The 24,562-nt window shown below is 40.0% G+C and overlaps 1 protein-coding gene across 2 annotated transcripts in view; it reads left to right on the top strand.

Moving 5' to 3' along the window:
* Positions 1 to 24,562, top strand: part of aacs (acetoacetyl-CoA synthetase) — a 156,787-nt gene that overhangs the window by 49,556 nt on the left and 82,669 nt on the right. For both annotated transcript variants that reach the window (XM_088000067.1, XM_043715807.2), the window contains exon 6: positions 21,610 to 21,724. In XM_088000067.1, coding sequence (XP_087856193.1) covers positions 21,610 to 21,724 — 115 coding nt within the window. The remainder of the gene's footprint in view (positions 1 to 21,609; positions 21,725 to 24,562) is intronic.

Genomic DNA, 24,562 nt, shown 5'->3' with positions numbered 1-24,562 from the left:
TGACAGCACCTTCTAGATTTCTGTCTTATTTTGCATATTTGTGGATTCCTGACATTGCTGAACAGTTCATTGGAGTATTGAACGTTAGCAGTAGTTTACAATTGCAAAATCTGAGTCAATTTTGCAAACACCATGGCTGCACAGTGGCTCACTGGTTAGCACAGCTGCCTCACGGTGTCAGCGACCCAGGTTCGATTCCAGCCTCGGTCGACTGCCTGTGTGGAGTTTGCACATTTCACCCTGTGTCTGAGTGGGTTTCCTCCGGGTGCTCCGGTTTCCTCCCGTTTTTGTCATTTATATAAATTATTTGGATGTGAGCATAAGCAGTATAGTTAGTAAGTTTGCAGATGACACCAAAATTGGAGGTGTAGTGGACCGCGAAGAAGGTTACCTCCTTGATCAGAGATGGGCCAATGGGCTGAGGAGTGGCAGATGGAGTTTAATTTAGATAAATGTAAGGTACTGCATTTTGGGAAAGCAAATCTTAGCAGGACATCTGTGCTTAATGGTAAGTTCCTAGAGAGTGTTGCTGAACAAAGACCTTGGAGTGCAGGTTCATAGCTCCTTGAAAGTAGAGTCGCAGGTAGGTAGGATAGTGAAGAAAGCATTTGGATCGAAGGGCCTGTTTCCGTGTTGTACATGTCTACGACTCTGTGCAGGTTAGGTGAATTGGCCGTGCTAAATTGCCTGTAGTGTTGAGGGATGTGTAGGTTAGGTCCATTAGTCAGGGGTAATAGGGTAACTGTAGAGTAATAGGGTAGGGGCGTAGGTTTGGGTGGAATACAGTTTGGAGGGTTGGTGTGGACTTGTTGGGCAGAAGGGCCTGTTTCCATACTGTAGGTAGTCTATGTATCTCTGCTGTTCTTCTGAATTTTCAAATTAGCAACCATGTCTTATTTAGGTTTTTGTCAACTTGTAAGTTGGATTTGTGCAGAAACAGCCTATTTATAGAAATAGAATGCAATCTGGTGAAAATAAAACATGTTAGTATGGTGTGAGTGTATGTAAGTAAATGTGATCAGTGTGATGTTTTTAATTTCTGTCATGGGTCATAGATATCACTGGCTAGCCAGCATTTATTGCCTGTTCCTAGCTACCCTTGAAAAGGTAGTGCTGAGCTACTTGCTTGGAACTGCTGCAGGCTATTTGCTGTGGTTAGACCCACAATACTGTTAGGGAGGACATTTCAGGATTTTGACATCATGACAGTGAAGGAACAGCAATATATTTCCAAGTCAGGCTGGTGAGTGGCTTGGAGGGGGATCTTGCAGTTGGCGGTGTTTTCATGTATCTGCTGTCCTTGTCCTTCCAGATAGAAGTGGTTGTGGAGTTGGAAGGTGCCTTCTAAGGATCTCTGGTGAATTTCTGCAGTACATCTTGTAGATGCTATACACTGCTATGACTGAGGGTCAGTGGTGGAAGGAGTGATTGTGATGCTAATCAAGTGAGCTGCTTAGTCTTGGATAGTGTCAAGCTGCTTGAGTGTTGCTGGAGCTGTATCCATCCAGGCAAGTGAGGAGTATTCCATCACATTCCTGACTTATGCCTTGTAGAAGGTGGACAGGCTTTGGGGCGTCAGGAGGGGAGTTACTCGCTGCAGTATTCCTAGCCTCTGACCTGCTCTTGTAGCCAGAATTTATGTGGTGAGTCCAGATGAGTTTCTGGTCAATGGTAATCCTCAAAATATTGATAATAGGGAATTCGATGATGGTAATACCATTGAATGTCAAGGGATAGTGGTTAGATTGTGTCTCTTCGAACAGAACATAGAGAAGTACGGCACAGCACAGGCCCTATGGTCCATGATATTGTGCTGAGGGTTAATCTTAATGTAAAATAAAATAACTTAACCTACACACCCCTCAACTCACTGCTATCCATGTGCAAGTCCAGCAGTCACTTAAATATCCCTAATGACTCTGCTTCCACCACCACAGCTGGCAATGTATTCCATGCATTCACAAACTCTCTGCGTAAAGAACCTTCACCTGACATCACCTCTATATCTTTCTCCTAATATCTTAAAACTATGACCCCTCATACCAGTCAATCCTGTCCTGGGGAAAAGTGTCTGGCTATTGACTCTATCCATTCCACTCATCTTGTATATCTTGGTCAGATGTCCTCTCTTCCACCTTCTCTCCAGAGAGAAAAGTCTGAGCTTATTCAACCTCTCTACATAAGGCAAGCCGTCCAATCCAGGCAGCATCCTGATAAACCTTCTTTGCACCGTCACCACCCTCTTACTGGAGATGATCATTGCCTGGCACTTGTGTGGAGCAAATGTTACTTGCCACCTGTCAGTTTTTTTTAATAGATTTTTTTATTGAAAATTTAACATTTTTACAAGTTTACAAAATATAAAAAAAACCCAAGTATCAACTTTGAAAAATAATTAAATCTTAAATAAATAATAACCAAAATTTAACAAAAGAAAAAATACCAAGAAAAAAAACCAAAACTTAACTAACTACTGATCTAACCTACAACTAACCAGAGTGTATAATTAAGTCTCTTGCATTATTCAAATCAGATTTGAAAAAAAACCCCGTAGGATAACACAGAAATTGGGTAGTGAGATACATGCTCGGAATGTATTAGCATCAAATCGTAACAAAACTCGTATTCGTGCAGGATTCCTCTCCCAAGGGGTCCCGAACCAGCCAGGTTCACCATCTCAATTAAATAAAAGCCCTTGTTAGGATGGCCGAAATATCTGTATTTATAAAATTCAAGAAGGGCTGCAGTATTTTATGGAATAATGCGGTCTTTTGGTGCACCATATTTGGAAGGAAGTCAAGGGGAATACATTCCATGATTAATCTGTGCCAATTTGAAAGTCTAGGGGGGTCCTCAGCCACCCAGTTTACCAAAATATTTTTCCTTGCACAGAAAGAGAGAATAGAAAATAATCTCTTCCCGTGCATATCCAGGGAGGGTAAGTTCGAAAAGCCCAAAAGGAGAGATACAGGTTCCACTCTAATTTCCGTTCCCAAGATTTCTGTCAGAGCACTTGCTAATTTAGACCAATATCTACGGATCTTATGACCGGTCCATAAGCAATGTACAAGAGTGCCCACCTCTATTTTACATTCGGGACACATTGGAGATGCTCCTGCCTTAAATTTTGCCAATCGGTCCGGTGCCATATGGGCCCTATGAAGTATCTTCAGCTGAATGGCCTGGGTTCTGTTGCAGATGGTGATTCTTCTGGCGTATTCCCAAATGTCATTCCACGTTTCTATAGAGATTTCCAGTCCCAAATCCTGATCCCATGTGTTAAGCAGATTGTCCATATCTCCTGATACTTCATCGTATAATAAATGATAAATAGTGCTGACGGAAGATACCTCCATTGGCCATAACACTCTATGTCCTCTATCTGATTTATAAAGACTATCTAATAACGTAGTCTTCTTCTGTATGTTGTCTCGAATTTGGAAGTATTGAAAGAGGTCTCCATTAGGTAATCCAAATTTCTGACGCAGCTGTTCAAAAGACATCAGGACCCCTTCTTTAAACAGATCCCCTAAACATGACATACCCCTGGATCTCCAGAGTTTGAGAGTGGCATCTGTAAGTCCCGGTTGAAATCCCCATGCTCCCACTATCGGGGCATAGGGGGATGTTTTATGTGAGTTGCCCTCATTTTGCCGCATTATATTCCAAGCTTTTATTGTGTTTAGTATTATAGGGTTTTTACAGTGATCCGTAATGATTTTCCTCTTGTCTGAAAATAAAAGGTTAATAAGTGGGCATTTTACTTGAGAAGCCTTGATGTCCAGCCAGATTGATTGCGGGTCAGACAAGACCCAATCAGCTATGTAACTTTAATAGGGAACTTAACTGATATTTCCTAAAATCTGGGAAATCCAATCCTACCCTCGCCTGTGGAAGCTGTAGCTTCTTCAGCTTAATGAGGGGCTGTCTATGATTCCAGATAAAGGAACCCAGCCAGCCATATAATTTACGTAGTGCCAGTCTCGGCAGCATCACCAGAAGCATTCTGATAGGGTATAGGAGACGGGGCAGGACATTCATTTTAATTAGTGCTATTCTACCTAGCCAGGAAATTGGAAGGTCTCCCCATCGCTGGAGGTCCTGCCTTTATCCTTTCCAGTAAATGCACAAAGTTAGCCTTGTATAACTGACCAAATACTGGGGTAATAAAAATGCCTAAATGTAAGAAACCCTCCCAGGGACCACCAAAAGGGAAAGCGGGATCCGTCCAATATACTAGCAAGGCCACCCATTGGCATAGCCTCTGATTTTGAGAAGTTAATTTTATAGCCTGAAAATACACTAAATGTATTAATAACTTGGATTAAGCGAGGCATGGACATCGGGGGATTACTGAGAAATAGAAGAACATCATCTGCATAAAGGGTTATTTTATGTTTACCTGTACCAATCCTCGGGGCCATTATATTAGGGTCAGCCTGTATAGCTTCTGCTAGTGGCTCAATTATTGGCGTAAATAGCAATGGCGAGAGAGGACATCCCTGATGGCAGCCCCTATCCACACTGAAGTTATCGAGCCTAATCCATTGGTAATCACAACTGCTTTGGGATCACTATACAGTGTTGAGACCCATTTGGTAAACACCTTTCCAACGCCAAACCTTTCCAATGTGTAAAACAAATATGACCATTCAACCCTGTCGAATGCCTTTTCCGCGTCTAATGAGACTACTACTCTTGGTATCTTTCCCTGATGGCAGGCTTGAATTACATTCAAAACCCTTCTAACATTATTGGATGATCTACGGCCCTTAATAAACCCTGTCTGATCCTCCTTTATGATATGTGGCAATACCCTTTCTAGCCTCAATGCTAACATTTTAGAGAGGATTTTAAAATCTACATTTAGCAAGGATATTGCTCTGTATGACGCGCAATCTTCTGGGTTCTTTCCTTTTTTGAGGATAAGAGAGAGATATTCGCCTCTTTCAGCGAAGGCAGGAGACAGCCCTGACTGTATGAATAGTTATACATATCCATAAGTGGACCAGCCAATATTCCTGTAAATTCTTTATAGGATTCAGCTTGAAAGCCATCTGGGCCAGGTGTCTTACTGCTCTGAAGTTGCCTCATTGCATCAAGTATTTCTTGGATTGTTAGGGGAACATTCAAGACCGATACCTGTTCCGGAGTTAGGTCTGGAAAGGTCAGGTTTTTAAAAAATGACTGCATCCTCCTAGTCCTGTCTTTGCAATCCTGCGATTTATATAAATCAGAATAAAATTTTCTAAAGATTGCGTTAATCCTTTTATGATTATAAGTCAAAATACCCGCACTTTCCTTGATAGACGTGATAGTTTGAGGGGCCTTCTTTTTCTTTGCAAGAAATGCTAAGTATCTACTGGGTTTATCGCCAAATTTATATAACCTTTGTTTTGCAAATAATATTTCCCTCTTCGCCGTTTTGGTAAGCGTGGTGTTTAGAGCTGTCCTAAGGGCCGTAATCCTTTGCAATTTGATAATAGAAGGTCTGTCAGCGTATGCTGTTTCAGCCGCTTTTAAGCGAGCTTTGAGCAGACGCTGTTGTTCTCCCTTTAATTTTTTCTGGGTCGCTAAGTATGAGATGATCAAACCTCGTGCGTAAGCTTTGATGGTCTCCCACATCATTGATGGGTTGCTAGCTGTACCTGAATTAATTTCTAAAAAAGTTTTAAATTAATGGGAGAAGTACTTTACAAATTTACTGTCTTTCATCAGAAAGGGGTCCATATGCCAATGCCGGGGGGATGTCTCATTGTTCCTCGCCTTGATTTCCATATATACAGCAGCGTGATCGGAAATTGCTATACTGCCTATTTTACAGGATGATATGGAATTTAAAAAGATCGAGAGGGCAAAAAACATATTGATTCTGGTATGACATTTATGTGGATTGGAGTAAAAAGAAAAATCTCTGCCCTGTGGATGAAGGCATTTCCATACATCTACTAGTCCTAATTCTTTGTTCAAATCCACCAATTGTCTAGATCTGGGAGATACCCCTGCAGTACTGTTGGGAATCCTGTCTATTTCCGGATCCATAATACAGTTAAAGTCTCCCCCTATAATTGTATGACAAGTACCAAGAGCCATCAATTTTGAGAAGGCTTCCGTTATAAGTTTAAAAGGATGTGCAGGGGGGGCAATACAAATTTAAAATCCCATATTCCTCTTCATTTATAAGGGCTTTAATCAAAATATATTGTCCAGATTCGACTTTTATCTGATCTGAAAGGGAAATTCTTCAGAATAAGAATAACCACTCCCCTGCTTTTTGAGCTAAAAGAAGAAGAAAAAGGCCTGATCAAATCCACCTTGTCGTAATTTCAAGTGTTCTTTATCCAATAAGTGTGTCTCCTGTAGGAGAGCTATATCAACCCTTTCTTTCTTGAGATTTGATAATATTTTCTTCCTTTTTGGCTGGTGAATTACTCCCCTTGACATTCCAGGTGCACCACTTAACCGACTGATCAACCATAATCGTCCGGACAAGTCCGAGATCCCTCGGGAAGGGAAACCCTTTCCAGAACATCCCGAGCATAGAGCATATAAAATTCACAAAAATAAAGGCTCTCTGATACACTCACAACAGTATAATAAAAAAACTATTTCTACATTAAAAAAAAATAAAAATAAATGGAGATTTTTTCCCCCTTGTTCCCAGGGGGTATCACTTCCTTTCCAAAAGTCCATCGTATCCTCTCCCGACCAGTGCCCCACCCTTGACCCAGGCACTCCTTAATAGGATGAAGAAAATTCAAATATACTCTCGAGTTAACAGTGAGCACCCAACCCCCCCACCGACCCACACCAACACCTGGATATATTTGGTAATGTTAATACCATGTATAAACATATAACAATAAAATACAGCCTCAACAAGTAATAATTAGATAAAATAATACAAAATAACAAGGGAAAAACAGCCCCGCTCCTAGAGACAGAGATAAAATAGGATAAGGTAACCACCTCCCCCCACCAACATTAACTAAACACCCCCCCCCCCCCCCCCCCCGACACACGTATGTGTGTGTATATATAATATATATTTTAAAAAAAAGGGGAGAAAATCGTTAAGTCGAGAACAAATAAATAAATCCCTCTCCCCACCCCCCAAGATAATATTAAACAGTAAGGTTTTAAAAAAAAAGGATTAATATATTTTAAAAAAAAAGGGGGGTGTAAACCAGAGTGGGGGGAAAGCAAACTAACATCAATTAACTCTTATAATTTATCCGAGAGTCCAAAAATTCCTTGGCCTTTTCCGGCGATCTGAAGTTATACACGGATCCTTCATGGTTAAAGTGTAGCGTCGCTGGGTAGCGCAAGGTGTACTGAACATTTAAGTCCCTTAAATACTTCTTTGCTTCATCAAACGCCTTCCTCTTTCGGACCAGAGCTGTGGAAAAATCCTGGAATAACATGATCTTGTAGATCATGGCTTGGGGATCTTTTCCAAGATTTCTGGAGGCTTCTAAGAGTATCTGCCTCTCCTTTTCCCTGCAGCTGGAACAGGACTGGGCGGGGGCGCTGGTTCGAGCCGGGCCCGCGTATTGCAACCCGGTAGGCCCATTCCACCCTTACCTGGCCTGATCCAGCCTCCAGATTTAAAAGCTGTGGAAGCCACTGTTCAAGGAACACCGTAAGCTGGCCTTCCTCTTCCCATTCGGAAAGGCCCAGCAAACGAATATTTTTTTGACAACCTCGAGAATTGTAGTCGTCGATGTGATTCTCTAAGGTCCGGACTTGCTCCACGGCCGATTGTGCTATAGTTTCGGAGGTCGCGGCCTTTAGCTCCGCCACTCTGACTCGGCGCTCGATTTCCTTGATGTCTTGGTCGTGCTTTTGCAGCGCGGCCGAGAGTGAGTCCCATCGGCTTTGGGATTCTTCAATAGAAGTGTCGATCTTCGCGTCGAGTTTGGAGATTATTTCCACGAGGCTCGCCGCCGTAGGTAAGTCCCCTGGGGTGGCTGCGGACGCCTCTGCTGCAGCTGGAGAAGGTGGGGGAGAACTGCAGGCTCCCCCACCTTCAGTCATTTTTACTGGAGATTAAATTGTTTAAATTGAATACTAAACAACTTTTTACATTAAGTAAAAACTATTTTAAATGATTTGGTGAGTGTGGTGGGGGTGGGTGACCCACTTTGCCCAAGTCTTGGGAGGAGCACTGTAGACTCAGTTGCTGGGTTGCTGCCATCTTGGATCCCCACCCCGCGCCACCTGTCAGTTTAAGCCTGGATATTATTGAAGTTGTGCTTATTTGAATATGGACTGCTGTAGTGAATGAAGAGTCACAAATTGTCCTGAACATTGTGGAATCATTTGGTAAACATCCCTAGTTCTGACTTTATGATGAAGGCAAGGTCATTGAAATAGCTCAAGGTGGTTGGGCTGAAGACGCTACCCTGAGGAAGTCTTGCAGAGATGCCCTGGAGCTGGGGTGACTGACTTTCAACAGCCACTTCTACGTGCCGGGTATGACTCCAACAAGTGGAGAGTCTGCCCCAATTCCCGTTCCCAGTTTTACGAGTGCTGCTTGAGGCCACACTCTGTGACCTTGATACCAATGGCTGTCACTCTCTCTCCTCTTCTCTTCTGTTTCTACAAAACTAAATGAGGTTTTAATGTCCAGTGCTAATGGTAAAGTGCAAAGATGACAACTAGTTTTCCATTAACCTTTCATTTAATTGTGAATGACAATGAAAGTAGAAAATATATTTTAAAGGAACAGTTCAATTAGTTTTTAGATGCTATAATATTACTTAATTAATGTCTCATCAAACCCCATTTTAACCTATTGGAAACATAGCCACTTATTTTCTTTTAAACTACTTTCACTTCTGATTTCAATGCTACCTTACATATTTCAAGCTCTTAGAGATCATACAGGACACAATGACAGGCTACCAGAAGGCAGGTTCACTGCTGTGCCATTGACTAATCAGCCAGTGTGTCATTTTGTTGCTATTTTAAGAGCTAAAACTTGTAGAATGATTGTGTCATCTCATCAGTTTCTAGCATTCTGAATATTGGTGATTGCGGGGTAGGGGAGTCGATTCCGCCTACAAGCTCCTGTAGTTACTTTATTTGTATTCTGGTCTTTCAGTGTCTGCCACTGACATTGCTTGAGCCTTCATGTAAATTAGTAGGCGTTGAGGCTTTTTTTTTTAAGGTTTTAGAATTGTCAGTTTCAACTGGATTTTTGTAAGATCCAAAAGCCCAAACTTAGTAGCACAAGATAAAGCAAAACACACTTTAAAGATTTACCGCTATACAAATTCACAGGATCCCTACATTCCAGAAAGAGGCTATTCAGCCTATTGAGTTGCACCAGCTCTCTGAAGAGTATCCCATCCAGACCCCTAGCTTGTCTCCGTAACCCTGCAATTGTCATGGCTAAACCATCTAACCTATGCATCCCTGGACACTATGAACAATTTACTAGGACAAATCCACTTAACCTGTGCATCTTTGAACTGTGGGAGGAAACTGGAGCACTGGGAGGAAACCCATGCTGACAAGGGGGGAATGTGCAAACTCTATACAGACAGTCGCAAGAGAGTACAATCAAACCCATGTCCCTGGTGCCTTGAGGCAGCAGTGCTAACCACCTGAGCCACTGTGCCACCCCTAGTTCTAATTGTGATTCTTAAACCTTTTACAGAGAACTCTTATAGAAATAATTTTGCAGTTCTTGAGAGAAATTTAATTGAGCAGGAAAGCGAGGAAATGTTGGAGAGTGTTGAAACATTGGGCTACTGTGAGGTCAAAGCACTGCCATACAGTTGAGGTTTCTTTTAATAGGTAATAAGAAAATATTTAACTTGGAATCTTGGAGTAAGATTAAATAAATTTTCGATAAGAGATAAATGATTATAAACTGCCTTTAAAGCGGTGGAGTAATTTATTAACAGTTTTTTCTGAGAAACGATAGGTGTTTAAATTCTGTTAACTATTAACAAATCGTAAAATAAACCTGAGGAACTGCTTCCCAAAATTGTTTTCATTAATGTTCCCCACCCATTATTGTGTTTTAACCCTTACATCAGCAAGTTTCCCTTCCTTTCCTGTCTAGAGTGGACCTAACCATCTCATTTTAGCACCAAGAACTATTGGCAGCGTTCCATGATGCCAGTCAAGTGCCAAAGGTTGACTTGAATAATCCCAACTTGGGAATAATGCATAAATTGGAAATATTGATTTCCCAAGCAGTAGTGTCGGCTCCTCTGGCTGCATGATTTCATGATGTTTCAGCAGATAGTTTGAAGTCATGCTACCTCCTTCATTAGCTACTTGTCAGGGAGTTGGTTGAGATTTCAGAAGGGCTTATGCCCGAAACGTCGATTCTCCTGCTCCTTGGATGCTGCCTGACCTGCTGCGCTTTTCCAGCAACACATTTTCGTCATCTGAGATTTCTAATAGCATTAAGGGAATAGTGGTAGAAGTCCTGGTTTGTTGCATGGGCAAAGGGATTTTCTGAAACTATTATGAAAATAATGGACCTAAATACAGTATATCTCTCAGCATTATTTGCTTTTAATGGTGATCAAAAGTGAAATTGATACTTTTCGTAAATAGTTTTCTAATAAAATAAATAGTATCGCTGGAAAGATATGTTGAAACTTGTGTTCACCAAACAAACATAAGCATGTGAAATCTCAAGCAGTCATGACAATATAAACAACAAAAAAAAGGTGTAAGAGTGCTAAAGAAGAGTCATGGGACTCAAAATGTTAACTTTGCTTCTCTCTCCACAAATGCTGCCAGATGTGCTGAGTTCCTCCAGCACTTTCTATTTTAATTCAACATTCACAATGTTTTGCTTTTTAAATGTGATTAGTTGGGCAGGTCAGTTCTGGCTAAGGCATTTTCTTGGAGACAGCACCAATGAACTATAGTTTTCTTCAACTTCAGATAATTTAAAAATAGAGCAAAGGTTAAACATAATCCTTTCTGTTTTCAGAGTGTGTTCCTTTTGTATGACTGTATGTCACTGCTAACAAGTGTGTATATATATGAGCCACTTTAGGAGCTGAACTAGCAATCTTACTAAGTTGCGCATGTCACTATTATCACACTTAGGAGTATTTAGCAAGTGCTGCCAAATTGTGGAATTGCATTTAACAGTCGACATTTTTGATTTGGATTTTTGTAAATGGGCTGGTTGGGTATGGTCAAGTTGGTTTAATTTGATCAGCCAAACATTGGAACATGCAGCCTATATGTCTGGCATCACACTGACACTAAAAATCCATACAATCTAATGATTGAGCAATGTTGTGAGTGATAGGCAGAATTTTTTTTTTAGATAAATGCAGCATCCTGATGAGTGGAAAATATTATTTGCTTAACGATTACACAGTAGATATGTGAAATGGCTTCCTTAACCTGTTTTTAAAATTTATGACATTGCTTATTCACACATAATAGAAGCAGCACACGTTCAGATGTAGGGATTTTATTCTGTACAAACCAAAGTAGTATGTTCCAACCTTGCACCCTTTTTGAATAACCTCGGCATGTGAGAGTCTGTAATTCCCAGTTGCATCACCTGTGGCAGCATGTCATGCAATCAGAATTGGCTTGCCAAACAATACCACCGTATTCTTCCTTTTTGCAAAGTAGTATAAACATTGCGCTTGTTTGAAATTTGGTATTCTTGCATTGGCAACACGTCTCCTCTTTCAGCAACATTCATGTTATGTTCTTCCTGTTGGAGTGAATAATGTTCTGAAATATTTGAGAGTCCAAGGTTAGGCTTGTAAATACAAGAGTAAAGTAAATTTGGCTTTGATTTCTATCTTCCCAAATAAGCTGGATTACGTAGTTAATAGGGGCTGTCTCAAGTCTTTGGAATTTCCATAGGGATAAATACAGGAGATTATTTGCTTCTGCAAAAGGCCAGAGCAAGTTAGTACATCTTTAGCAGAGTACTTGCTTAACTAGGGGAGTTTGCTGAGTGAGGGAATCTTGTGCAGCCTGGGAAGGAGTGATCTGTCTTTTGCAAGTCTGAAAGAGGAAGCACGAAGCAGTCAAAGCTGACATCTGAAACATTGATTAAGTAAGCAGGAAGGTGATTTGTTCAGTTATGAGTTCTAAGATTTTTTTTGTCTCGAAGGGCAACAGTTGAAACTATGGTCGGGTGAGTACTATATCAAATAGGTGACTTAACTAACTAAACTATTTGATATAGCTGCACATAATTGTTCAATAAAATGTTTAATTCATGAAATAAACAAAATTTAAGGCTTATCTAGGAGGAGAAAGTGAGGTCTGCAGATGCTGGAGATCAAAGTTGAAACTTTATTGCTGGAACAGCACAGCAGGTCAGGCAGCATCCAGGGAACAGGAGATTCGACGTTTCGGGCACAGGCCCTTCTTCAGGAATGAGCAGAGAGTGTTCAGCAGGAGAAGATAAAAGGTAGGGAGGAGGGACTTGGAGGAGGGGAGTTGGAAATGTGATAGGTGGAAAGAGGTCAAGGTGAGGGTGATAGGTCGGAATAGGATGGAGGCGGAGAGGTCAAGAAGAAGACTGCAGGTCAGGAAGGCGGTGCCGGGCTGGAGGGATCCGGCTGAGACAAGGTGGGGGGAGGGGGGATGAAGAAACTGGTGAAGTACCTGGGGTGTGCAGTGAGAGAGGGACTTACCTGGGGTGTGCAGTGAGAGAGGGACTTCACCAGTTTCTTCATCCCCCCTCCCCCCACCTTGTCTCAGCCGGATCCCTCCAGCCCGGCACCGCCTTCCTGACCTGCAGTCTTCTTCTTGACCTCTCCGCCTCCATCCTACTCCGACCTATCACCCTCACCTTGACCTCTTTCCACCTATCACATTTCCAACTCCCCTCCTCCAAGTCCCTCCTCCCTACCTTTTATCTTCTCCTGCTGAACACTCTCTGCTCATTCCTGAAGAAGGGCCTGTGCCCGAAACGTCGAATCTCCTGTTCCCTGGATGCTGCCTGACCTGCTGTGCTGTTCCAGCAATAAAGTTTCAACTTATCTAGGATATGGCCAGATAGACTGAGAGTTTGAACAACAAGCTGTGGGAGTTTGAAAATGACTTGACTGGCCCCAACAATCACCTCTGTAATAAATGTCTTCATCTCTTAACTGTCTGGCTCATAGTCATTGAACTGGAGGGTGAGTTTGGAGAAGTGGAGGAACTTCTGGACTGTTTGAGCCAGAATACAGATTTTCTCGAGAGCAAAGCATCTGATTCAGTAAACTGAAACTAGGACTACTGCGGACTCGGTATCTGGGATTTAGGAGAGGTTGGAAAGGAAATCCTGCAGACCCTGGTCCAACAGCTTCAATATACCCACTCGGAGAAAGACTGCATGGATGAATCACAATGCAGATCAATGTACAGTAGCTCAGAAAGCTGTCTAGAACTGGAAAGCGCAGAATACAAACGTAGTAATAGATGTGAATCTGTAATTAAGGATAGATAGTTTCTCTGCAGCAAAGAATGAGGATTCCAAAGTGTTTGTTGCTTACCTAGTGTCAAATTAAGGAATATTCCTCAGGAAAATGCTGGGAGGAATTTGGAAAAAGAGTGTAAATCCAGTTGTTCTGTTCCGTTTTGGAGCAAAACAATATTAGTGGGAACAGGAAGCAAGAGTATCAGGAGTTATGCATTGAATTTGAAAGCAGAGTCTTGAAAGTAGGAGTCTCTGGGTTGTGGGGTGAGCCTTGTACAAATTGACATTGGATCAGGTCAGAACGATTAGCACTTGGCTAATGAAATGCCGACATCAGTTCAAGTGCAGTAAGGAACTGTACTTGACCCAAATTACAATGGGATAGATAGACTGGTAGAAAGGGTAAATAGAGAGATGGTGATGGCTTTAAAGTGTTGAGATGATGAAGGATCAACAAGAAACATAAGTAGCTTAAATGTAACAAAACATGGCAGGTGGATTTTGTAAAGATTAAAGTAAGGGAGGGCATTGATGGCAAGAGAATGAATAGAGTTGTGGAACAGAAGTCTAACAACCTGTTTAATCATATATTAACACGTTTTTAATAGAATTTCATCTTAATGTGCGTACTGCAATAAAATGGTGCCTGTAATAAAGCAGAAGCACTGGAGGGCTAGCATGCATTGGGAGGAACTAGATGTAGTAGGGATTAATGAAATGTGGTTACTGAAAAATTGGGATTCTGAATGCTGCATTCAGTCTTGCCACATATTTTGGATTAAAAAAAAACAAAGGGAGAAAGAGTAGTTGGGATAACATGGGCAGTGGAAAATACGCCACAATAAGCAAAGCAAAAATAGGATCACTATGGACAGACGTTTGAGGTAATTAATCACATTTGATAGGTGTAAACTCCTGATGAGCAAACTGTGGAAGGTAGGGAAATAAATGTACAAGTAAGGAACTGGAGTAAGACCCATAATTAATAGTCTTGGGCATTTCGATACCCTGATGTTAATTGGATAGAATAGGTAGGTATAGAGGGTAAAGGAACTGAGTTCCTACAGTGTGTACAGGTGAGTTTTGTAATCCAATGTGGAAAAAGCACAAAAAAGAAAGATTCACTAGAATCTGAGGAAAATAAAATAACTGATAATGTTGGCAAACAGCAATATAGAACAATTTATGGGAAACATTTAAAATGCTGTTTAAGAGTGCAGGAAAAGTACGTTCTACTAAAAGAAGAGAACAAACTCAACACCAGTGGATGAAGATATAAGGGAACAACTGGGGTTTAGGAAAGAGATATTTCTTAAGCAGAGGTATGCCTCATAATAAAAAAATTAAGGCAAAGAGGAATAATGAAAATGAATTAATGAGGACCAAAGAATTGTAAAATATTTTACATGCATATCAATAAAAATATAGTAATGGACTGTCAAGACGTTAATAATGCAAGTAACATTAGAGATATAACAGAAATATTAAAGAATCACTTTGATTCAATATTTACTAGAGAAATGAAACAAGTACATGTCACTGAGTGATGAGATGACAAATGAGATAAGTGCATTAAAGTTTTCTTTCCAACAAAAACCGACTCATTGAATAAATTAAGTGTACTCTCAAGTTCCTGTTCTGGGTGAACAGTTATTTAAAAGACTCTAAGGAGAAGACAATGAGAGGCATTACTGCTCATTTAATAATTTGTTTAAAACAAAAAATGTATAGTGCTAAAAGACTGATGGGGACCAGAACTGAACATAGGTCATGAGAAAAATAATGGAATCCCAACTAAAGAAGAAGGGAAAAGAATATCTAGAACAGAGGAAAAAAAAATGAATCGTCAATTTGGATTTCAAAAGAGAATATCTTACTTCACCAGCAGTATTGGACTTTTGAGGAGGTGATGGAGAAAGTAGACAGTGATGATGCAGCATATGTGTTTTGCTTGGAATTTCAAAAGGCCTTTTGATAAGGTGCCCCACAATAGAATATTGAATAAGGTCCAAGAGTATGTGGTGTTGGGACACAGTGGCAGAACGTATTACTAGATGGCATCAAGACAGAGTGGGAGTGAAGGATAGTTATTCAGAATGACAGAAGATGAGTGCTGTTCGTCACGGATTAGTACTGCTGTTCACAATTTACAATAATAATTTGAATTCTGGAATTCACAATTTCTAAATTTGCTGATGGAACCAAATTGATTAGATTAGTCAATTATTCCAGATGTTATTTGCCCATTGTGCAAGTTTATTAATTGGCAAATATATTTTAACAGAAATGTGAGATATGAATCATGGTAGAAAGAGCAGAGAAGTCACTTTATTACTTGGATGTTGCAAGTCTAAGTGAGTATAGGAACAAAGGGATCTTGGAATATGAATACACCTGATCATTCAAAGGTCCATCGCAGGTTACCAAGGCCATGAAAAAAGCAAGCAAAGTAGGAGACTTAATTCTGGAAGGATAAAATTGAAGTGTAAGAAAGTTCTCTCAAACCCATATAAAATCTTGGTTAGATCATACTTGAACAGATTGTGTACTGTTCTGGTTGTCATATTATAAATAGGATACAGAGACACATGAAAGATTGCAATAGTATTCATAAGGATGATATCAGGAATACTTTGAAAAACATTAGGAAACTGCTGATGGGCCAAGTCGCCTCTTGACCACAGAATGCTGATGGGTGATTTTTAAAAAGTTGTTTATGGATTGTGATTGGGTGAGTTTTTACTGTCTTGCTGATAGTGCTCCTTGAGCTGAGTGACATATTTGGGGCCATTTCAGGAAGTCAGCCACATGGGGTTTGGTTCTGGACTTGCATGTAGGCCAGATCAGGTGAGGGTTTCCTTCCCTAAATAACATTATTGAACCAGATGGTTTGTTTTTCCAACAATTGACAATGGTTACTGATCTCCTTAGACTATCTCTTTTTTTTTTAATTCAAGATTTTTTAAATTGAATTAAACTTCACCATATGCTCTGGTGGGATTTGAGCCCATGTCTCCAAAGCATTAACCTGGGTATCTGGACTACTGGTCCAGTGACCTGCCAAGTACATCAACTGTGTATGCGACCCTGTGCTTTCTAACTAGGACCAGAGAGTACAAAAGGAAGGAAGTTATGAAGTTATATAACACATTTGTCTGGAAGGTCTCCTGTGATACAATGGTTTCAGATTGTTTACAGTTTAGTGCAGTCTCCCTGGCCATTCAATGTAAGTAACACCAGGAGACAGGAGAAATTCCTCTCATTCCTTCTTCTAAATTGCAACTCGCTGCAGTAATCAAAGACCATCTACGTAGTAGTCATGGCATATGTTTTAACATGATATTTGGTATGCCTCATTAAAATCCAGTATTTCTATTGTATTATTAGGCCTGGAGTCACTAATCCTTGCAGCATTTATTTATGGCAATGCTCATCCTCTTTAATCTTGAACCACATTTTATATACAGGGGTACATTATTAAAAATCTCCTTCTCTAGCCAATTTTCAGTCTCACCTGCTTTTGAAAGGATACTTTCATTGCTGAGTCATCATCATATTGCAGTATCATTAAAATGGATATCCAGAAGCTGATTCACTGCCATGGCTTTACTCCTCTCCATCTCTGCGCTCCTCTGGGTAGTCTGCGTTCTTTCATATCTGACATCTTGGTTATCCTCCCCTTCCTTCACTTCATCACATGTCTCGGCACTGAGCTTTATGCTGTCTTTCCCTCCCTTGCACCATTAAGCTGTTTAGCTCCTTCCATTAGCAGACATGTCAGCAGGGACTGAAGATTAGAGCTAGGACCTTCCTGTCTGTATGATTATCTGTGGATTATTGAGCTGAGCCTTTGGGATAACAAGTGAGGATTCTTTCATCTGGTTACCGATTATTTCTGGAATTGTAAAAGTTTCAAAACCGTAAATTACAAGACAATCTTTTAAAAATCTAGTAATTGATTTATGACGAGCTAATATTTCAAAAGTTGGCTAAATTGTTCTGAAGTAAAATCTTCAGTTAATTGGTATGTTTGAAGTTGATGGAAAATCTCAACTCTTTTTGAACTTGAATGCAACTGAATACATCAAAAATCTCTAATAGATCAGAGGCCAGTATTGTCAACGAAAGTGACATTCGGCAATTAAATGGAATGGCACCATGTTATACATTGAGGTTATTTGTGTATTGAAGTGAAATTGAAAAAAATGTTGTTATATTCAAACATGAAAGAGAATTAATAAGTCTGTCTGTATTTTACGCTGCAAGCTTCTTTTTTTTTCTCAGCTTGGAGACTGAGGATCGTTTTTCTTCCTCCCCATCCCTTGTTTAAGTCAGAATCTTCACAAATATGATTTTGAGGATTTGTAATTAGTAGAATTTAGACTATTTTGAATTCAGATTTTTTTGTCATTGATCCTGAGAAATCTCAGCTCTATTTCATCTTTTTGACAATACTTGGCAGCATGCTGTGCAATGGAGATTAAAGATGACAATGGAGCTCCGAGGTTGCATGATACTTTCTAGTCTCTTTCCTTGTGAATATCTTAATTAATTGACAGGCCACATAGTTTTATTCAATTCTGAAGTGTGGGCTGGTCATATTACACGAAAAATGTGATCTCAGAAGCTCAGTTTTTCCCCAAAAATATAATTTTGGTAAATGCCTAGCTTCAGTAATGCTGTTGATAATTGGGATGGATTGATGTTAAATTTGAGTGGTGCTGGAAAAGCACAGCAGGTCAGGCAGCATCCTGCTCCTTGGATGCTGTGTGACCTGCTATGTTTTTCCAGCACCACTCTAATCTAGACTGTGATTTCCAGCATCTGCTGTCCTCACTTTTGCCTAGTTGATATTAAATTTGTTGAACAAATAATTAAAAGTCCCCAAGTTTTGAAGTGAGTTATTCTGTTCGTATGATTAATAGTTGATTGATTTCAGTCTTTGTCCTGCTATTTCATTTCCAAAAAAACTGAAGTTTTCATCGCTTATGTTTCAATCATTCTTCATGACACATTTAGAAGCCAGAATACTCCTTCATTGCAACTTACTTCTTAGATGACTTACTTGAACATTTTATCTGCTAACTGAGCCAGAGTACCCCAATACTGTTTGCTAAATAATACTGTTCATTTGTTTAATTGGCTGAGGGTGGCCACATTACCAGTCCTGAATTTAAACGCAGATTATACTGGACACTTCTTTACGCTGTCAGAATCATTTTTATCATAGAGAGTGCCCTGAGGAAATTGGCATTCAATTCAGTGTTCTCATTTTTACATATATGAAGTATAATTAATTTAAAAGAAGTTTAGATTTTTCAACTGCATCTGTTTTGGACAAAATTAAATACTGATATATACAGAGAATTGAAAATGGTGCATTGATTTCTGGGAAATGTTTTACTTTACCTTTAATCCCAATGTTGGATCTGCCACTCGTTCTTGAATTAAAGATTCAAAAATGAGCTGCAAATTGTACCTCTTGGTTTATGTTCCATGCTCAAATGTGTTGCACATTGTATTACCATTATTTATTTTGTTTTACGGAATATAAAATCAAGACCGTTTTACTGCAGCTGTACAGGGCTGAAGGGAGTTTTAGTCTCCTTTATTTGAAAAAATATATCACTGCTTTAGTAACTTCAGGGAAGGTTCACTCATTCCTGAGATGAAGGATTTACCTTTATGAAGAAAGAGCATAAGGTTTTGGAGTAGAATGAGGCCATTCAGCCCATCGAGTCTGCTCCACCATTCGATCATGGCTAATATGTTTCTCAACTCCATTCTCCTGCCTTCTCCCCATAACCCTTGATCCCCTTACAAATCAGAAACCTATCTAACTCTACCTTAAATACATTCAATGACTTGGCCTCCACGGGTTCACCACCCTCTGGCTGAAGAAATTCCTCCTTTCTAAAGGGTCCTCCCTTCATCCTGAGGCTATGGCGCAGGTCTTCGTCTCTCCTATTAATGGAGAAGATCTTTCCACGTCCACGTTATCCAGGCCTCTGTGTCCTGCAAGTTTCAATCAGATACCCAATTTCCTTCTAAACTCCGTGCAGACCATGAGTCCTCAACTGCTTCTCATTTGACATGCCCTTCATCCCCTGAGATCGTTCTTGTGAACCTTATTTGGACGCCATCTGATGCCAGCACATCTTGGATACAGGGTCCAAAACTGCTCACAATGTTCTAAATGCATCTAACCAGAGCCTTACACAGCCTCAGTAGTACACCTGTGCTTGTGTTTTCTAGCCCTCTTGAAATGAATACCAACATTGTATTTCCCTTCCTAACCTCAACTGGACCTGCATGGTAACTTTCAGAGAATCCTGCACTAGGACTCCCAAGTCACTTTGTGCTTCAGGTTTCTGAACCCTTTCCCCATTTAGAAAATAATCTATGCCTATATACTTCCTACCAAAATGTATAACCTTACACTATGTTGCATTTGACCTGTATTTGTCTGAGTTTAAATGAATGAGACTGTGTTCTTATTGAAACATACAAGAGCTCTGTGGGAAGCTAGGGAAGTGATTGCTGGGCACCTTGCTCAGACATTTGTATCCATTGATAGTCACAGATGAGGTGCCAGAAGAGGAGGTTAGCTAATATGGTGCCACTATTTAAGAAAGGTGGTAAGGAAAAGCCAGGGAACTATAGACTGATGAGCCTGACATTGGTGGTGGGCAGTTTGTTGGAGGGAATCCAGAGGGACTGAATTTACATGTATTTGGAAAGGCAAGGACTGATTATTGGTAGTCAACATGGCTTTGTGCATGGGAAATCATGTCTCATGATCTTGATTGAATATTTTGCAGAAGTAATGAAGAGGTGGTACAAATAAACATTTAAAAGGCATCTAGATAGGTATAAAAATAAGAATGATTTAGAGGGGTATGGGCCAAGTGCTGGCAAATGGGACTGGATTAGGTTAGGATATCTGGTTGGCATGGATGAGTTGTACTGAAGGGTCTGTTTCTTTGCTGTACATCTCTATGACTCTATTTTGAGGGAACATGTGTACCAAGTGTACTGTTCCCCTCTATGAGAATAAAATGATAACCATCATTTTTAAAACAAAAGAGGTTTCCCTTTTAACAAAGAGAATTATAGAATCCTGACATTGTGGGAAGAAACCTTGTAAATCCTGAACTAGGACTCCCAAGTCACTTTATGCTTCAGTCTGCACCAACCCTCTGAACAGCATCCCACCCAGCTCCCTGTCTCACATTTACCACGGCTAATCCAGACAGCCTGCCCATCCCTGGACACCGTGGACAATTTAGCATGGCCAATCCAATCCACCTGATTTGCACATCTATGGACTGAGAGGAAACCCATGCAGCCATGAGGAGAACATGGACATTCCATACAAGACAGTCAGAGCCGGAGATGTGTTGCTGGAAAAGCGCAGCAGGTCAGGCAGCATCCAGGGAACAGGAGAATCGACGTTTCGGGCATAAGCCCTTCCTGAAGAAGGGCTTATGCCCGAAACGTCGATTCTCCTGTTCCCTGGATGCTGCCTGACCTGCTGCGCTTTTCCAGCAACACATCTCTGGCTCTGATCTCCAGCATCTGCAGACCTCACTTTCTCCATACAAGACAGTCACCCAAGGCTGGAATTGATTCTGGGTTCCTGGCACTGTTATGCAGCAGTGCTAACCACTGAGCTGTACGTTATGAGATGAGGATTTTTTTTTCCTCGTTAGAATAGGAAATTCTCTTCCTTAGGATGTAATAACTAGTGATGTGTCTTTAAACCTATTCAAGGCTGACTTCGATTTTTAAGAGACAAATGGTGCAGACAGCAAAGTGGGTCTGAAACCACAACCAGCTAAGCCATGATTGCATTGAATAGTGGAGCAGGATTGAAGGGCCGAATGGCCTTTTTAACTCCTATGTTCTTATGTTGCGATTCCTAAGCATTTTTGTTCTGTTTCTCCTCCCTCCATGTTGAAGGAATTTTGCTTCTGCCAAATGTGAATGTTTTCTCAAGACTGAACCTGGAGTTAATTTTTGTTTCATTGCAATACTGTGAGGAATGAGGAACAATAAAAGATAATGCATTTGTATTTACTCTTCAGGATTGGTCTGACAGAAAATACATTGAATGTAGATGCTAAGTTTTTACCTAATTATTTATGTTACATGCTTTTCTAAAACTTTTACTATTGCAAATTTCTCTGCAGGGTGTACTGGATAGGATCTCTCAAATCCAACCCAAGCTAATTTTTTCAGTTGAAGCAGTTATTTACAATGGTAAAGAACATGATCACATGGAGAAGCTGCAGAATGTAGTGAAAGGTAAATAGTGATTCATTACTTGTGCCTGTTCATTTTCAAATGTAAATCTTGTTAAGCATCTTGGGATGTGGAACATAAATTATTGATTTATTTGTGGAATCTGTGTGGATAGCAGTGCTTAAGTACAGTCAGTGTACTGTTGAATATATCAATGTTATAAGAAGCATGACAGTGCAGAGAAGGCTATTCAGACCAATTGGTATATGCTGTTTATTCTTTTCACAAATATATTCCCACCCTTATTTGCCTAAACCTATCAACATTTCCTTCATTCTTTTCTTCTACAACTAATTTCTTGAATGTATCTATATTACTTGAATCAGGAAGAGTCAACTTTTAACAATACTTTCCAGTGAAGAAGTTTTTCCTGGATTCCTTATTGGGCTTCTTTGTGGCTATTTTAGGGGTCTGGTTTTGGGCTCATTGATGTGGCAATGTTATCTTTGTATTCTGCATCTACCCTGTCAAACCACTTTTATATTTTTAAAAATCTCTATTAAGTTACTCCTCAGCATTCTCTTTCCTAGGGTAGATAGTTTTTTAAAAGAAAGCTAACATTTAACTTTGAGAGTGGAAAGAAAATATCGGATTTTGTTTTGGCCTTTCTTGTAATTTGCAAGATACAACTTCTTAACTCCTTTTTCTTTACAAACTGCATGAACATTGATATATACAGTCCATTAAATCTTCAAGGAGTCCATTCAGGTTGGTATCCTGATTAGCATTCAATTATCGGTAATTTGTCCAAAGTAACTGTTGTCAGTTGTGTGGAAATTAATGCGTGACCTTCACTGATTTGGAAAAAAAATTCAGTTGAAATATTAGAAATTGAGGAATAATGAGGAAATAGCTGGTGGCTGTTAATTTGAACACTGGGTTTTCAGTTTTATGGGTTGGTCTCAAATCCAGGTTATGCTGAAGTTAGATAGTTTTGTGACTGCAAGAATACCATTTTAAGACTGGGCATTGCAAAGAACTGCAGATGCTGAAGATCTGAAACAAAAACAGAAATTGTGAGAGAAACTCAGGAGGTCTGGTTGCATTTACAGAAAGAAAGCAGAGTAGTGGACTCAAAACATTTAACTCTGCTTTCTTTCCACAGATGGTGCCATACGTGCGGTGTTTGATTTAGATTAGATTAGATTAGATTCCCTGCAGTGTGGAAACAGGCCCTTCGGCCCAACAAGTCCACACTGACCCTCCGAAGAGTAACCCACCCAGACCCATTTTCCTCTGACTAATGCACCTAACACTATAGGTAATTTATTATGGCTAATTCACCTGACTTGTGCATCTTTGGATTGTGGTGGAAACCGGAGCACCCGGAGGAAACCCACTCAGACATGGGGAGAACGTGCAAACTCCACACAGACAGTCACCCGAGGCTGGAAATTGAATGTGGGACCCCGGTGCTGTGAGGCAACAGTGCAAATCACTCAGCCACCGTGCCGCCCTACATCAGTTTCTGTTTTTGTTCTAATATTTTACTAATCTGGCAGCTTGGTGGTCTGACTGAGAATGCTGGGCTGCTCGGAAAAACGAGGAAAATATGTTAGAATAAGAGTTAGTTTTTTTTGAGATTGAGTATGAAGCTGAAAATGGAGAGCGTTTTGCTCGGTGTGTGTCCAGCTGTGTTATACTGCACCTGAACTGGGTGCTTAACAATATTAGATCCATTTGTTTGAAGAAATTTTATTTCTCAGCATTCATTTTGCATACCTGGTGAACAATTTTTGTTTGTAAAAGGTTGGGCATTTAGGAATGACATGATTGTTCAAGCAGTTCTGTAATTATTTGTGTCTTAAAACTTATTCCAACAGTTTATTTTGGAGTTTTGCCATAATCAGCCCTGGTTTTTTTTGGGATAAAAATCTGCTAACTGTGAGGATACATTATATGTGCCAAGATTGGATAGTCACGTGTTCCTTTTGTAATGGTCATAGCTGACAGCACAAAACGGCATGCAATTTGTTACCAAGTCAACTTTTGCATTCTTGAAAGTTTTTCAGGGATGACCATTATAAATAGTCGGTGTAAGAATTCAAATGGCTCGCGTGTAATGGAGCCAATGCCAAAGTGACCATATCAAGCACTATGAAGACAGGTATTTTTCAACCAAATGCTGGATGCCTGAAATGCAAAGCAATTTTCTTTTTGCAGCTCCACCATCCCTCACCTTTTCAAAAGAGCAGCACCACAGGAATTGAGAACAGGGACCTCAGGCAGTAGTCATTTGTCTGTGTTTAACTGGATTGTTTTCAATCTTGTGTTGCTTTTCTGAGTTGCTTCCTTCCATCAGATTAAAACATATGTTCTTCAAAAGCAAAACATGAAATTTTGTTTTGTTTTTCACCTTTGTTGATTTGTTTTTTTTTCCTAATGAAAGGGCCAATTAATGATGTGAATGTAATTGCTTGTAGTCTTCACACCTTAAAGGAAATATATAACATAGTCATTTTAACTCTTCAGATTTTTGGTAAAAGTATATTTGCCACCTCAAATTACCAGGAGAATACTTCAGCACAAAAATACTTTCAATTATGATAAATTAGCAATAAGCATAGTATTTATTATCTCGAATATTTACAATGAATTCTTTGTTGCATAAATTGTTTGGTATTTCAAGGTTCAGACTTCCATTTTTAAATATCTGTTTCGTGATAAAGAACTAAAAGGTTCAAAGTGTTTCATTTTGCAGGATGAAAAACCAAAGCATTCAGTGCATATCCTCAAAAAGTGGCTCTGTGGAGTGATTTAAATCATGGATTAAATGTCAGGTTTGAAAAGCTGCAGTTTTAATCTTAGCTAAAACCTTTTTTCTTCACACCAAGGATCTGC

The sequence above is a fragment of the Chiloscyllium plagiosum genome, unplaced genomic scaffold (assembly GCF_037043375.1).
Source record: "Chiloscyllium plagiosum isolate Xiang-an unplaced genomic scaffold, Cpla_swu_hap1 HiC_scaffold_24, whole genome shotgun sequence".
Taxonomy (NCBI): Eukaryota; Metazoa; Chordata; class Chondrichthyes; order Orectolobiformes; family Hemiscylliidae; genus Chiloscyllium; species Chiloscyllium plagiosum.
Note: the sequence above shows the minus strand (reverse complement) of the source record. Positions and strands in the feature narration are given on the sequence as shown.